Here is a 16,490-nt window from a genome sequence, read left to right on the forward strand (position 1 = left end):
AGGAATATAAGAAGTGTATGTAAACATACATAATGTGTTATTAAGAATTTTTTTATTGTAGTAAATCAATGATTATCACAGGTTAATATTATCAAACATTAAAGTGATGGCTTCTTCATGACAATAAATTAAAGCTATTAAAGAAAAAATTCAGCATTAAAAAGTGTTCCAGAGGAATCCATCACAGGTCCTATTGTTCCCATAACCATTTCTAGGGGGTCCAGCCTACATAAGAAGCAAACTAAAGGTATGTTTTATATCAAGACCCCCATTCCCTTTCAGTACCAGCTGACTGCATTGAAGGTGGCACCTCCCTTGAGGACAATCTACAGCCAGTAAGTGACTAGCTGGTAATGACACCACACAGTAAAATATGTGATTGGATTAATACATAAACATAATTTGAAGACAAACAGGTAAGATTTGGAATATTAGGGAAATATAAATACACTAACTTGAAAATAGAGCATTTAAAAGCATTTCACCTTACTTGTTTTCTTTTAAAATCTGAAATATTGAATTCAATCTTTAATATTCTTTTCATTTAATAACTGAATTAAAACATTAGACAATTTGAGGAAAGGGAAACAAACAAAATACTTACTTGTGATGCTATTTCTCGACACTGACACAAAGCGAGGGAAAAAGAAACACACAAAATACAGTTTAAACAATGACTAAACAATACATACACAAACCAATCAGTAACAGGACAATATATGACAGATACCACAGAACACATCATCTAATTATGTGTTTGATTATTATCATAGCACTTTTGAATACAATTAGGTAAATAATAAGCTAATATTTTAAAAATTTGCTAGAAAGTTGTTCTTGTTAGATTTTTTTTTCTAAAATCGTCTAAGATTTGACAGAAAGTTAATGAGGTGCTAATAGAAAATAAAACAATTGATAAGAGCTTATGAAAGTACTATATTCATGAGAGGATATTGACATAATCATTGATATTCAATAATCACTATTGGTATTACTAGCTGTACTATTTAAAAAACTTTAGACCTTATAATAAGATTGTTTTTTCACCTCTATGTATACATTTAAGTAACTTTATAGAAATAGATTTAGTCACCACATAGGTTATAGAGGATAAAAATTGATCTGCCCAGTCAACATATAAACCCTAAATATTTAGGGGTTATACAAATCATGCTATCTTTTTCTTAGGAATACTATTTTCATTCCTCAAGGTAGAAGTGAAATTTTCAATTATATTCTTTGGTGTAATATAACTGAAGTCTAACCCATTATCTAGCATTCTCACTATTGTTACAAATATAAAAAATGCATAATAAATATATGAATATAGGCTCCTTGAAATTATTTGTCTGCAGATTCTTAACAATTGGCCCAATGAGTGAGTGAATAAATGCAGAGAATGGGCAGTTCGAGTTTCAAAACTATTTTATCTAAATCCTTACTAAAATCATTGTATTAATGTAATTTTATAAAATGAAGACTTTGGTTTTTGGGGTTTTTTTTGCGATATGCGGACCTCTCACTGTTGTGGCCTCTCCCGTTGCGGAGCACAGGCTCCGGACGCGCAGGCTCAGCGGCCATGGCTCACGGGCCCAGCCGCTCCGCAGCATGTGGGATCTTCCCGGACCGGGGCACGAACCCGTGTCCCCTGCATCGGCAGGCGGACTCTCAACCACTGCGCCACCAGGGAAGCCCGAAAACTTTAATCTTAATAATATATTTAAAATATTACTTTCCAACTTAAGGGAACCCTCCCTTACTGTTGGTGGGAATGTAAATTGGTGCAGCCACTATGGAGAACAGTATGGAGATTCCTTAAAAACTAAAAATAGAGCTACCATATGACCCAGCAATCCCACTCCTGGGGATACATCTGGAGAAAACCATAATTCAAAGATACGTGCATCCAATTTAATTGTAAAAAGTTAACGGTTGGTAGATGGTTAACTATTACCTATGCACATTTTTTAAAAATATAGGATTTATTGATGATGAAAGTGAACAACAGAGTAACATATTCCACAAATTTATTGGTTATACTGTAAAGCTGTTGGTATTTTAATATGCTTTAAAATGACCTCTTTCTAATTTCTAGTAAAATCTTCACTGGTTATGGTTCACTTCAAGAAAATGTGATTTTCACTACACTGGAAAACTGAAGGCAAATACAATTTCACATTTTCTTACCAAAAAATGAGAATAAATATTTTTATTAATTCAGAAGTTTTCAGATTTTGGAAAGTATCATATACTGAATAGTAGGTAATACCTTCAGAGGGTCTTGGGTAGCATTTTATAATAAAAACACTTCTGTAATGAAAAACATGAATATTCATTTTAAGGGGAATAAGTAAGTATTATGAAAAATCTCAGAACAGTTAAAGTGAGGTTTTGCCACCAAATCAGTTTAGTAAGCTTTCTGAATTTGAGAATTATGGAGAAAATACTGTGGACAGAAATACTGTTCTCCTTTGTCCCCAAGAGAAGCACGAGTCCTTGTTGATTCTCTATTTAGTTTTTGAACCAGAAAAGTATGGTATTTGTAAAACTTCCCTGAAATAGACATGTAGAGAGTGGTCTATTCTAGCTTGGTGTTGTACAATTAGGTGAAAAGGGGCTGACCCAGCTGTACCCTACTCTCCATGGACTGATTTTCCAGTCCCTGTACGCACTCCCACTGTATGTTTGTATGAATCCTCCTTCCACCAATTTATAGCCCACAAGGAAAAAACTGAGTAAGTGTGCCAGGGCTTTTATAAATTTCATGATTTTAACTATGTGTATTTTTTTATCATCACGTGTCTTTGAAAAGACATCTGCAAAGGGATTTAGTGCTTCCCCTCCTCCCACAGCCAAAGCAGTGACATAATTTAACTTTTTTCTCTATACACCAAATATGGGAAGATATTGAAGTCAGATTAGGAAACAATGTGGCATGAAAACCTGCATCTGCCTTTAAAATGTATTTTTTTCAACTCCATGAAAAAACAAGGAAGCAAGACCTAGATTTTTTATGTTAGCTTATCCTTCCTACATTCTTATATGAAATGTTGGCATTAAATTTAAAATATTTCATATATTTTGAATAGAATTGAATAGAATAGAATTGGATATTTAAAAGCATAAATTGAAGAAAGGATCGATGAGTGAGTCTGAAAATGAAAGTTTACAGCTGGAAATGTATTAGTTGTTTTTATTAGTTATACATACATAGTTTAAATAGTCAGAAAATGTTACGGTTTGTTTTGAAAAACAGCAGCTCCCACCATGATCTCTTCTATTTTCCTCTGGTAGGACCCAGCTACTTTTACTCTTTTAGCTAGACATGTAGGTCCTTATCTTTGTGTCTCTATATAGCATGCTTGACTGTCATTTCTTAATTTTTTTGTCAGTTTCTACTTTTATCTATTGACTTCTCACTCTGGAAGAAGAGAGAGTAACTATCTTTTCCACCCACCATTGCCATATCCCGTCATTTCAAAATGGTTGAAGTATAATTTTGGTTAGATCAAAATTCAGGGCATATTATGACTACAATTTACAGGTGAAATACATGGGAAATGTGGTTACTATTCATTGCCTGCATACTTTTTTGATGTTGGTGGCGGTGATATTGTATTCCTAGAGTTAATTAATTAATTTCATTAATTGCTTCATTAGATTTGTACTTGGTAATCCACCCTGAACTCTTTGGCAATTGTCTAATCTTTCTTTAAGACAGTGAGATGCATCATGTATCCTACGGCTTCCATTTTCCAGAAGAAAAATTTTCGGAAGCTTTCTGACCTGCTCCAGGTTTCACTTCTTGCCTGGTGGTCCTTTCATCACCTTCTTGACTTTTGCCTTGGCCTCATACTTGTTGCCAGGTTTCCATAAAATGTCTGGTTTCTTTGCATTACTTCCTCAGTTTACTCATTACTTCCTCAGTTTACTCATTCATTTTGGTGGAAGTAATTTCCTTAGAAAGCAGGCATGGGAGCATATGTTTGGAGAAAATTTTGAAATGTGATTAATTCTACCCTAACACAAGTTTGGTAGTTTTGTCTGAATATGGAATTCTAGTTTGGAAATAATATTCCCTCAAAATCTCGAGGGCATTGCTCCATTGTCTTTTGGCTTGTAGTGTTGCTGGTTGAGAAATCCAAAGAAATACTTTGAATGTGACCTACCCTTTGGTTTTCTCTCCCATCTCTTTTAAGATCTTCTCTTTTCCTTCAGTGTTCTGAAATTTTATGATGCTGTGCCTTAGTGTGAGCCTATTTTATTCACTGTGGTGGGCCTCTGGTGACCCTTCCCGTTTGGAACATGTTCTGTTCTAGGATTATTATTAAATTATTAAACTGATATTTCTTCAATTTGCTTTCATTTCCTCTTTAGGGAAGTCTTAAAATTCAGATCTTAGACTCTTAGACCCCCTGGACTAGTTCTCTAATTTTATCTTATCTTTACTATTTTCCATGTTTGAATTTTTGCTCTAGTTTCTCGGTGGTTTCCTCAGCTTTATGGTACAAACTTTTTCACTTCTGCTCACGTACTATCAATCCCCAAGAGTTCTTTTTTATTCTAAATGTTCCTTTAAAAATACAGCTTCCTATTCATCTTTTATCCTTATAATATCTTATCTTTCTAATAATATTAATTACAGCTTTTCAATATAGAACTTCCCTAATACATATTTGACATATCCTATAATTCACCCACTTCAAGTGTAAAATTCAAGGATATTTTAGTAAATTTACCAAGTTGTACAACAAACACCATAAAAAGATTTTAGAATATTTCCATCACCCCAGTAAGTCCCATCATGTTCATTAACTGTTACTCTCCATTCCCTCCACCTCACCCTGTCTTAGGCAATCACTAACCTACTATCTGTCTGCATACATTCACCTTTTTTGACATTTCACATACTTGGAATTATACAATATGTGGTCTCGAGTCTATTCTCTCACTTGACATAATGTTTTTGAGGTTTATCCAAGTCACAACACATATAAGCATTTTGTTTCTTTTTATTGCTAAATGGTACTCCATTGTATGGCTGTACCGCATTTTGACTATCTGTTCGCTAGCTGAAGGACTTTTAGGTTGTTTCTAATTTTTGGCTATTATGAATAATGCTGCTGAGAACATTCATGTGCAAGTCTTTGTATGGATATATTTTCATTTCTCTTGGGTAAACAGGAGTAGAAGTCTTTATTATATTTTATGTTTTATATTTCCTTTTCCCTCAGTGATCTGTCTTTCTTACAAGTTCAGTTTTTTCTTTCTGTTTGTTTATTTTGGTATCTCTATTTCATTCTATTCCCTGAAATAGGGAATTTTGAGTTGTCTTCTTATATTAAGAGTATAGGGCTAATAAATTGATTGAAAGCTCTGGGTGGGGTGTTTTTAGTGTGAGTTTCAGGGTCCCCTGACTAGATCATTGACCTGGAGACTCTCCTGTGTCTGTATCATTAGGCTGTTCACGTGGCTTGGTCAGATTCCCTGGGGAAGACTCTTCAATCTGCTGTTGAAGGGTAAAGTACACAGAATGTACCTTTGCACTTAGCTCTGTGAATTCACTGTGGTACTACTGCCTGCAAACGTGCCGTGTCTCCCAGTCCACAGACCATCTGTGTACCCTCTTCATAGAGTCACCTTTCAAACTGCTCCTGCAGGGTGAGGGACAGTAACACAGCTCTGTGAGCTGTTAGGGAGAATGAGGACCTGTGAACTATCTAAGAAAGAAGATGCCAGATGTTTCAATTCTAAGTTGTTGCTGTTGTTGTTGTTTTTGCTGTACGTGGGCCTCTCACTGTTGTGGCCTCTCCCCTTGCGGAGCACAGGCTCCGGATGCACAGGCTCAGTGGCCATGGCTCATGGTCCCAGCTGCTCCGTGGCATGTGGGATCTTCCCGGACCGGCCCGTGTCCCCTGCATCGGCAGGCGGACTCTCAACCACTGCGCCACCAGGGAAGCCCCCAATTCTAATTATTGAATGGAGTTTCTACCTCCTGAAATCTGGTGTCCTCTTTTCTTTTCTTATTTGTTTTCTTTTTATTTATTTATTTTTGGCTGCGTTGGGTCTTCGCCACTGCACGCAGGCTTCTTCTAGTTGCGGCGAGCGAGGGCTACTCTTCTCTGCAGTGCGCGGGCTTCTCATTGCGGTGCCTTCTCGTGTTGCAGAGCACGGGCTCTAGGCACGCGGGCTTCAGTGGTTGTGGCACGCGGGCTTCAGTAGTTGTGGCACACGGGCTTAGTTGCTCCGCGGCATGTGGGAACTTCCCGGACCAGGGCTTAAACCCATGTACCCTGCATTGGCAGGCGGACTCTCAACCACTGTGCCACCAGGGAAGCCCTGGTGTCCTTCTTTAATTAAAGTAAGAGAAAAATTGGCATTTTGGACAACGATAAATTATTTGAATTCTAACACTTGAGTATTCTCGAACCATTTGAAATCTGAGAGAGATGGTGGAATGTATGAGCCACTCTTTCATTTCCTTAGATCCACTAAGCTCTTATTCTGTGTTTTTATATAATCAGGAAAAAGAGAATGTTTTCCCCTTTGCACAAAACCCGATGTCTTTACTGAGTTAATACTGAATTGATGTTCCCCTCTTTAAAAAAAAAAAAATAGAACATCGACTTAAGGGATATTCACCTTATTGGTACTTTTGCATCTTGCAAAACTATAATTAAAGATAGATAATGTTCATCATGTTATCTCTCTCTTAAATATCTCTAAATATTCAATGTCTTAAATAAGGAAGCACATAATATACTCATTCTTTTAACAGTGATCAGGAAAAACAAATCTTTCTCTAGATGAACTTACATCCTTTTGTGTATCAAACTACAATTATTATAAAACTCAACAGTTCTATTTTTGATTATTTGCCAGGAAAATAAACGTAGAACTCCTTTTCAACTGTAGCAGTCACTTCATTTTAAATGTAAAGTAGCATTAATTTCTCTGCCTCTATTAATATATTTTGCTGTAAAAGTGCTTGAAGGTCCTATTTTTATCTTTAATTATTTAAATTGCCTTTTTTTCTATAATAGGCAGAATATAAAATCTAAATAAAAATATGTGTTCCAGAAGATGAACTGAATTCAGTATAGGAAGACAACAGGTATTATCCTCATTTAACCCAGTATCCTTTTATTTTTCCAAGGATGTGTGCTTTTAATATAAGCTAAAGGGTTGGGGGTTTATAAACATTTTGCTGGTTTGTGATAGGAAGAAATGACCAAAATGTAACATTAAATACTCCTTGATGACAGTACAAATACTCAATTACTCTTTCCCTATCTGTACTGTAAACAACATACAACAACATCCCTTAATAATACATAATGACTGAACATGGATACGAACTTGACCAAGGGCAGAATTTACCATGTTCAAATTCACAAAGTACATATTGTAAGATAAAAACAGGATAGTATTCTGCTGTGTGAAAATATTCTTTGTTCTTATGAAGTTCAAATAAGAAATGGTTAATTGCTTAGGTGTGAAAGCACTTTTTTTCTCTTAACCTTTCATCAAATAATAATTTTTTGGATGCAATGTTCTTTAAATTTTAGGTGTATCTGGCTAAGCTGTCTTACACATTTAACTTTCTGGTATGTTTCTCCCATCAATCATTCCTGATTTTCTCTGATTTTGTCTTGCTCTTTGTGGTGTGAACCACGGAGACCACAGCCAATGACAAACTCAGATTCAGTAGCAGAGCTGGCAATAAAGCTTCTTTTAGCACCTCTGAAGCTGCAGTGAAACCACTAAAGAGCATCTCAGAAAAACTGAACTATTTTCTTCTGGCCTCAATATCACTTACTTAAATGTCAAACTATAAATTATATCAAGAAAATAAAAATCTACTCCATTACTCTTATGCTTCTTATAAAGCTCTTCTTTTCTACACATGGATACACTGATTTTAATCACAAGCTGGTATAATGATTACATGACTATTAAAATGCATGTAATTAATCTGAGCCTCATAGTTGAGGTTCTATTTTGCACAAGACCAAAGAAAGAAATGGTTAACCAAAATTTTGAATAACTTTGAGGTACCTGAAGAAGTAAAAATCTTTCAAGAATATAAACCGTAAGTTGGAACCACATAGTGTGACCAAATTAAAATGTGAATATGTTTTTGGTCACACGCAGGCATCAGAAATTCTGTTCCATTTTCATAGGCTCTAGTTTGTTTTTATAATTACTGAGCTTTCCTCTGGGAGGGTCTGGCACTGATCCTAGAGTTTTTTCTTAGCTTCAAAGTAGTCCTCAACCTAGAGCTTGAAAAATGTGAGTTTCATGCTTCCTAACTTATCTTTGTTTTCCCTCTTTCCAAATGCTAATATGTGGAGTTGAAGATTATATTAGAAAACTAGTTTGCTTGCCCTGAGAACTTTTCTTATGTATCCAAAGGTTACTTAGAATTAACTTACTTCCTGAAAACCTACAAAAGACATTCAGAGCCCAAAGTCCACAAACTCTAAAACAGTCCTTTAGCCAACATTATTTTATGAAATTCCTGACACAATTTACATAATTTAATGACATATTTCAGAAATAAGTTTATAGGCTTAGGAATGGCAGTATTCAATAAGATTAAACATTAAGACAGGAATATTTTGATATTTCCAAACCTCAGATGTAGTAAGTTTTTGAGATTCAGTCCTGTAGATTCCAATGGGAACATCTCCAGTAGAAGAACATAACTTCTGATACAGTCTGGCATAAGTCCTGATCCATAAGTCATCCTCAGTGATTTTCATCTACAATCATATGAATTATTTACATATCAAGTTTTTAAGAAATAACCCAGTGGTAATTTTTCACTCTTTAAAGGTAGATTTTATTGATATTTTGAAATCTCAAAGTGACATTCATAAGTGCTTATACATGTATTAAAGCTTTTTATTACATTCCATCTCAGCCTTATCCCTGGGTTCACCCAAACTTAAGAAACCAACTGCTCCATTTGTGGCAGCATGGCACTGTATTAGTCCCATATACTTGCAATATCACTGGTAATTGATTGGGAATTGTTGGAAAACCTGTAAAGGCTTGTTTGAATGTTGCAATAACCTTAGTGGACAGGGTCTGCTGATGTTACAAATCTTGAAGTGCAAAGGACACTCCAGCACAAAAACGAATTGTCCATCCAAAGTTCTACTAGTACCCATACTGAGGAAGATGTGTAAAAGTATGGAGCACAGGACTCACAGACAGGAGGCATAAGTGCTGGTCTCTCTTTGCTAAACATGAATTTGAATTTGTTAGCAAGATACTTCATTAAATACACTTAGGCATAGTATACTTATTTATAAAACAGAGAGGTTAAATGTCATGATCGCTGTTTACCTTGGCAGTGTAGCATCCTGTGTCAGAAACTCAGTCTCAAATACCTGCTAGAATTTTGTACAGAACGGCTACCTTCAGGATCATTTTTGTTCTGAATTTTGTACAGAATGGCTATCTTCGGGATTATTAGTTTAAATAATGTTTTCCCTAAACATTGTTTAAGGGATTAAAAAAAACTAGGATGCTATTCTTTGAGCACATATTAGAAAAAAATAAATAAATGACATAGAAGAGTTAGCCTAAGTACATTATAGATGGCTTTCAGAATTGCCTGTCAGAATAATCTACACCAGAGATTAGTAACTTACAGAGCAAAGAAACCCCGATCCTGGTGTAGTGTCCAATCCCAACAGAAGTCTGGTGATAGAAATCATGTAGTCCTTCACAAATGACTGCAATATAAACAAAATACGTATTTATTGTGTGTAGGAAATACATAGAATAGCTTAGAGCATGAACATCTTATCACATCTTAAAGGTTATTTCTTGTAACACATCATTAAGCCCCCATAAAAAAGGAAATAAAAATCTATCTTGCCAGTGTCCTCAATACACATGTACAGTTAAGCTGTCCTTAAAGAAATATGGGAAATGATTATTTTCTAGAATATCCGGATATGCTTAAATTTTATGGATGTTATTGGATGTGATGAAAACATTTTTAGATTTTTAATAACAAAAACTATAAGCTGAAATATAATAGAGAATGTTTTAAAAAATCTAAAATGACTAAAATTTACAATGAAATATTTCAACCAGTATTTGGTTTTTTGTTAGGATTAAACTTGATGCTAGTAGAATACATTTCTATATAATATTTAAGTAAATCTAAATATTAGTGAATTAATAGGTTAGTATTTTTTTTTTAAATAAATTTATTTATTTATTTATTTTTGGCTGTGTAGGGTCTTCGTTTCTGTGCAAGGGCTTTCTCTAGTTGCGGCGAGCGGGGGCCACTCTTCATCGTGGTGCGCAGGCCTCTCACTATCGTGGCCTCTCGTTGTGGAGCACAGGCTCCAGACGCACAGGCTCAGTAGTTGTGGCTCACGGGCCCAGTTGCTCCACGGCATGTGGCATCTTCCCAGACCAGGGCTCGAACCCGTGTCCCCTGCATTGGCAGGCAGATTCTCAACCACTGCGCCACCAGGGAAGCCCAATAGGTTAGTATTAAATACCATCATGAGACTATTTTGTTTGCTAACATATATTTTGACACGTTGTTAGAACACTACTCAATAGTTCAAATATTAACTGAAAAATGCTTCTAGTTTCTTCAGTTTATTTTTTGGTCTGAGTGAAAAGATAGACTTTCAACCCATACAAGCAAATTTCACCATGATATGTAACAATTACTTCATAAATCGTATGAAATTATTGCCTTGAGTTTGATCGTCAGGTGTTAACAAGTGAAACATTTAAATAATCATCTAGGTATTTTGCACCCTTGTTGCTGCAAATGGCATTATTTTGTGTTTTTTTTATGGCTGAGTAGTATTCCATTGTATATATGTACCACATCTTCTTTATCCATTCATATAGAGATTATCATACTAAGTGAAGTAAGTCAGAAAGAGAAAGACAAATACCATATGACATTGCTTATATGTGGAATCTAAAATATGGCACAAATGAACCTATCTACAAAACAGAAACAGACTCTTAGACATAGAGAACAGACTTGTGGTTGCCAAGGGGGAGGGATGGGCTAGTAGATGCAAACTATTACATTTAAAATGAATAAACAACAAGGTCCTACTGTATAGCACAGGGAACTATACCCAATCTCCTGGGATAAACCATAATGGAAAAGAATATTAGAAAAAAGAATGTATATATGTTTATAACTGAGTCACTTTGCTATACAGCAGACATTAGCCCAACATTGTAAATCAACTATACTTCAATAAAAAATAATAACAATAAATCATCTAGTTATTTTGTATAGCAAAGACTTTAAAAGTTATAACACCTTTTTTTTTTTTTTGCGGTATGCGGGCCTCCCACCGCTGTGGCCTCTCCCGTTGCAGAGTACAGGCTCCGGACGCGCAGGCTCAGCGGCCATGGCTCACGGGCCCAGCCGCTCCGCGGCATGTGGGATCCCCCCGGACCGGAGGACGAACCCGTGTCCCCTGCATCGGCAGGCGGACTCAAACACTGCGCCACCAGGGAAGCCCTATAACACCTTTTAAACAAATCATCTAGACTTTGTCGATTGCTAATTTACCAAGAGCTAGTTTCAAAAAAATAAACCCATCTAAAAAAGAACATAAGGAAACACATCTATTCCATTTTTTTCAGGCCATTTATTTAAATGGCTCTTTGGTTTTCAAGGCGTATTAACCTCCTAGTAATTAGGACATGAACATATTGGGGCCACCAAGAGGAGCTGTGACACACACCCCTGTTAGCATCATTCAATTTCATTTGTAACTCAGTGTGTGCTAAAGAAAAATTTTAAACAAATTCTTGGGCACTTAAAACTATTATTTCCAAAATAAAAAACAGAAAGCACTCATGGAAGAGAAATTAAACTGAAGATTTGGCAAATGATTATTTGAAATTATTTTAGAGCCAGATGTGGTAATATAGCTAATGTTTACTGTATTCTTCATCAACACATTCTTTGTCCAGAGGTCATCTGTCCTGTAACTTCATCAGGGCATAGACTAGAGTTAGATGTGAGCCAAAAATGTGGATAGCCCCATTTAATATCACCAAATCCATGCATTATGTCTTATGTGATACAATCATAAAACATTTTTCATAGAAGATTTTTTTAATATCTATTTAATGTTATTTTAGGTAATAACTTTTTTAATAATTGGTTTTCCTGATCTACACAGATGAGAATTAATAAAAATGATTAAAAATATGAAAGCGATCTGTGTTTCAAGTGGGATATAATAAAAACCAACGAAACAAGCAAACAAACTCAAGCATTATACAAATGCAGAGTCATTTACCACAGGAAAAGGGTCGGGATTAATCTAATGAGGTATGCATGGCTTGAAGATGAGTATTCCCACTAAACACTGGACAGTTGACCTTCCTGAGCCCTTGTCTCATCCATATATTATGATTGATAATACTGCTTATATTATAGTTTTCCTTGGGGAAGCAAATAAAATGAGGTCTAGAATAGAATTACATTAATAGTAAATCACTATAAAATTGTAGTCATCTATAATAGTTCTTGAATATATAAGCATTTATCTTTAAGAAGATGGGTTTAAATCATTAACCAAAAGAATTAGATTGTATATTTTAAGAATAGAAGAATGCATGTTATATAATTTTAGAGAATAAAATATTTTAAATTTCTAATCTCTTTTTAACCTGTAAATAAATACTCTTTACCTGTCTGAAAAACCTACCATTAAAATATCTCATTTGACATCAGAAGGTAAATGGGCAATTACTACTTTGAAAATTATTGTTCTAGTTCATTCTTTCTGCAGCTGCTAGCTTTGGAAAAAACACAATTTCCTGTATTTCTATGTGTAACAAAAAAAGTGAAACAAAAATGAAAGGAAAGTAATAACTACTGCACTCCAATTCTACAGAGTGGTTTTCCTTCTACTTAGCTTATATATCAAAGACTTTCTCATGAGATTTCGTTTAAACATAAGGTACTGTGGCTAAAATATCTGCAAATCACTGGTGCATAATGACAGCAAGCATTTGACTGCTATGGATATAAATCCCCTCAGAGGCAACACTGCTCTTCAAACAATCCCTCCCTTGAACCCCCTCTTTGAGAGATCAGAATTACGTGTGCCTGGCAATGGGGTCTGGGGTAGAAGCCTGGCTTCCGGAGTACCCAGATAATGTGTCTGGAAACTTTCGGGAGAACAGGAGTGTTTATGGTTCTTTGCTGTATTGTTCCCGCACTCATCTGGCATAAGCAGATGGTTTGAAACACGTCCAGAGACATAGTCATAGGCATAATTAGCCCAGAGGCCAGTAGAAAAGCCTTAACCCTCTTTGGATTAGTTTATTCCTTCAAGCATGGAGGATGAGGGTACATAAAATACATGATCAAAAAAGACAACACAATGCTTGAATGCTTAATTTGAGATTAAAGTTATCAAATAACTTAAAGCCTTATGAATATCTTTTTTCTCTTAATGGATATATTTTAAAAGTATCTGATTACTTGATTCAGAGAATACGAAATATTGCTTTTGTTCAGTTTCTGACAGAGTTAAAAAAAGATTAAAATATATTAGTGTAAAATAAAATCTCTATGAACTTCTTAGCTAAAGTTAAGAATGATAAAATGACAATGTAAAACTGGCATTCAGGAACAAACCGAATGGTTCTTAGTGGTTGTAAAATCTTCCTTACGTTTTTCTGAAGTAGGCAATAATTAGCAGATGTTTAAAATGTCCTTGGTTTATCAGTTTATTGACATCATTTGCTATTACTTACTAAAAAAATATGTATTAGAAAGAAAGTTGTCTTTTTTTTAACCTAGTAATTCTTTCTTAGCTTTTATTGTCTAGTAATGTGCTTAGAGGAATATGCAAAATGTATTAAAATGTCACATTAAACATTGTAGGACACTGGTGTCATAGAATGCCTGATATCACTTCATAGATTATTCTGAGAAATAATTTTTTCTTACAGTGTGTTTCATAGGCACATTTATGTCATTAAATACATGAAGTAAAATATTGGATTACTTCCAGAGCCAATTTTAAGTTAACGGCTCCAAGAGAAACACTAGTTGTATTATGCGTTTGATAGAATCTAAAGAAAATAGAAAATAAACATTTTAGAGAGAAACAAGAAACGCTGCATACCTGGTAAAGAAGCGTGTCCAACATGCTGATACTGAACACCCTCCCGGCAGCAAAAGGCAGTCGGAACATAAAGGCCAAATTAGAACCTCGCTCTCTTTCTTTCTGTTCAGAAATTTGAAAAAGAAAAATTTGTGAGCATTCTCTATTTTATGCTTTTCTATTTACTTAAATTTTCCTAACATATGTGAAGAAAGCCATTTTTATCACGTGGTTCTTAGCTATGAATGTGTCATGACTTCACTTTTAATTGTATTTTTAATGTCCCTTTACTTTTCATAACCAAGTTTTCCTGGTTAAAATACCCAGTAGTAAAGAAAGCTTAATCCTTTCATACATTAAACATTTATTTACTCTTAGTACCTATTTCTGAACAGGATTTGAAGTGACATTAATAAAAGGAACACACATAATAACATTATTTCATCAAATATAAAAAAACCTAAAGCCACATAATGTATCCTAACATCTAGAATATCTGCTTTTGAATATTCTCATATGTGAGGACAAAAAACATAGGCAAGTAAGGGCGATCACAACCAGTGGTTCCTAGCTTTCTGTCATTCGAGTTTTAATTTACCCATCTGCCTTTAAAGTTGTGCCAACCATACCAATCTGCAGCTAAGCTTCTGTAAGTGACAAAAAAGGTGTGTGTGTTTGCGTGTGTATTACGGTGGATGAGGGTTTCTTTTGAAAAATTCTGTTGCTATTAGTGCCTGCTAATAAATGAAGGCCTATGACCAGATGTTTGTGTAAGATTGGAAGGAATTTCTTAACCTTGTACTTAAGTGGTAACCCCAAAAATGTTCGTTTCTTTTGCTGCCAACTTCCATTTAACAAGAAATACAAGACACAGCCAAGCCAATAAAAAAATCACCCCTCGCTCTCAGAGGCAATGGGAGGAAGCCCCTGTTTCTAATGTAGCAGATTTGGGAGATCTCAAGGGACGGGACGTCTCTGGGTCCCCCTTTTTAAGAATGGAGGGGAGGGAGCATTGCTGAAGGAAGGGGTCTTGGAGAGGACGGGGGCCACTGCTGCTGCTTGCTGTCATGATGGTACTAGAGAGACTTGACCCCTGGGCTTCCCCTGGACAGACAGATGAGGCTGGTGCTCAGAATCAAACCTTTCAGGGAGAAACAGGAGTTATTCCATCACATCTAGGCCCATCCAGACTATAAGGACATCCTCACTTGAGATGTAGACAGAAGGAGGGATGCGCAAGTGGTGCCCCCTTGGTGTCCGTGTCCATTACATCACAACGCGGTCTCTGATTTACTAGGCTTGGTGTCAAAAATGCTTCATTTAACCGCCTCGGTGGTTAGGAGATGCCTGGAATGAGCTGTCTTCTTGCAGGGATAGGCAGGCTTTCCTGTGAATTGGGGGCCACATCTGGTTCTTAAGGTGTACTGCCAAAACCACAGATCTTCAGCCCATGTTAAAGCAAGTAGCCAAAATAAAGTGCCGAGACCCTAAGAATCTGAAGTCCAGCATCTGTCACGAGGTCAGGTGGGAAACAGCAAGACTGCTGGGCTCTGCACACGGCTCATTCAGGGTCTTCTTTCCCAGAACTTGGCGATGGATCTCTGTTACCTGCCTGGGATCTTCTAAGCCAAGGACCATCATCTCTGTTCATTGTTCACTCCTCTAGCTAACAAGGGGCTTGGGACACATGGCAAAGCACGATTTTATGCTTTTGCATGTTTTCTCATCCCTTAAAATTTTTAAATCAAGTTTTGTTCTTTTTTTTTTTTTTTTTTTCTTTGATGCAGACTTAGCTGCAGTAGAACTAGACAGGGAATTAATTTGTTCATGGTTAGACTCAGAGAGTCGTGGTGGTCGGGTGGTGGCGATGGAGAGGCACAGGAGAATGTTCCCAAGGTGATCATACGTGGGGCTGGGGTGGGTGGGAGGCAGGGAGTGCGCAGTGGCTGCACAGACGGAGATCCGAGGAGCCGGACACACTGAGCACGTTCCAGCTGTAGAGGAAGATGTGGTCTCAAATACTGTTCAAAAATCAAGTCGGAGGAAGACTGAGAAAAGCCATAATTTAGTGACTAGAACATGATTCCAACTCCGGCCTCTCCTCTGCTCTCAGTGTGAAACCGTCTAGTTTTTGGCTTTAAATATCTCATCTTAGGACTTCTAAACCCATACATTAGCGTTCACATCTTTCCCAAAGTTCAGTTACAGCTATCAGCCTGAATAGTTTTTTTTTTTCCAATTAGACAACTTTTACTAAATGAGAAAACTACATTTAAAATGTGTTTTAAAACAAAATGGAATTAGAAAAAAAGACATATGCATTTGAAAGAAGGTTGCACTGTGCTGAAAATC

The 16,490-nt window shown here is 36.1% G+C and overlaps 1 protein-coding gene across 30 annotated transcripts in view; it reads right to left on the reverse strand.

Moving 5' to 3' along the window:
* Positions 1–16,490, reverse strand: part of KCNT2 (potassium sodium-activated channel subfamily T member 2) — a 414,242-nt gene that overhangs the window by 42,507 nt on the left and 355,245 nt on the right. For 27 of the 30 annotated variants that reach the window (XR_009517121.1, XR_009517118.1, XR_009517125.1 and 24 more), the window contains 4 exons: positions 14,160–14,261; positions 9,663–9,746; positions 8,637–8,765; positions 605–625 (listed from right to left, as the gene is read on the reverse strand). Coding sequence is in view for 22 of the 30 variants with exons in the window: in XM_059998584.1 (XP_059854567.1) it covers positions 605–625; positions 8,637–8,765; positions 9,663–9,746; positions 14,160–14,261 (336 nt within the window). In the remaining 8 variants the exon portion in view is untranslated. Of the gene's footprint in view, positions 1–604; positions 626–8,636; positions 8,766–9,662; positions 10,490–14,159; positions 14,262–16,490 lie in introns of those variants that run through there. The other 3 variants (XM_059998767.1, XM_059998556.1, XM_059998750.1) reach the window with 2 other exon arrangements.

The sequence above is a fragment of the Delphinus delphis genome, chromosome 1 (assembly GCF_949987515.2).
Source record: "Delphinus delphis chromosome 1, mDelDel1.2, whole genome shotgun sequence".
NCBI classification, from domain to species: domain Eukaryota; kingdom Metazoa; phylum Chordata; class Mammalia; order Artiodactyla; family Delphinidae; genus Delphinus; species Delphinus delphis.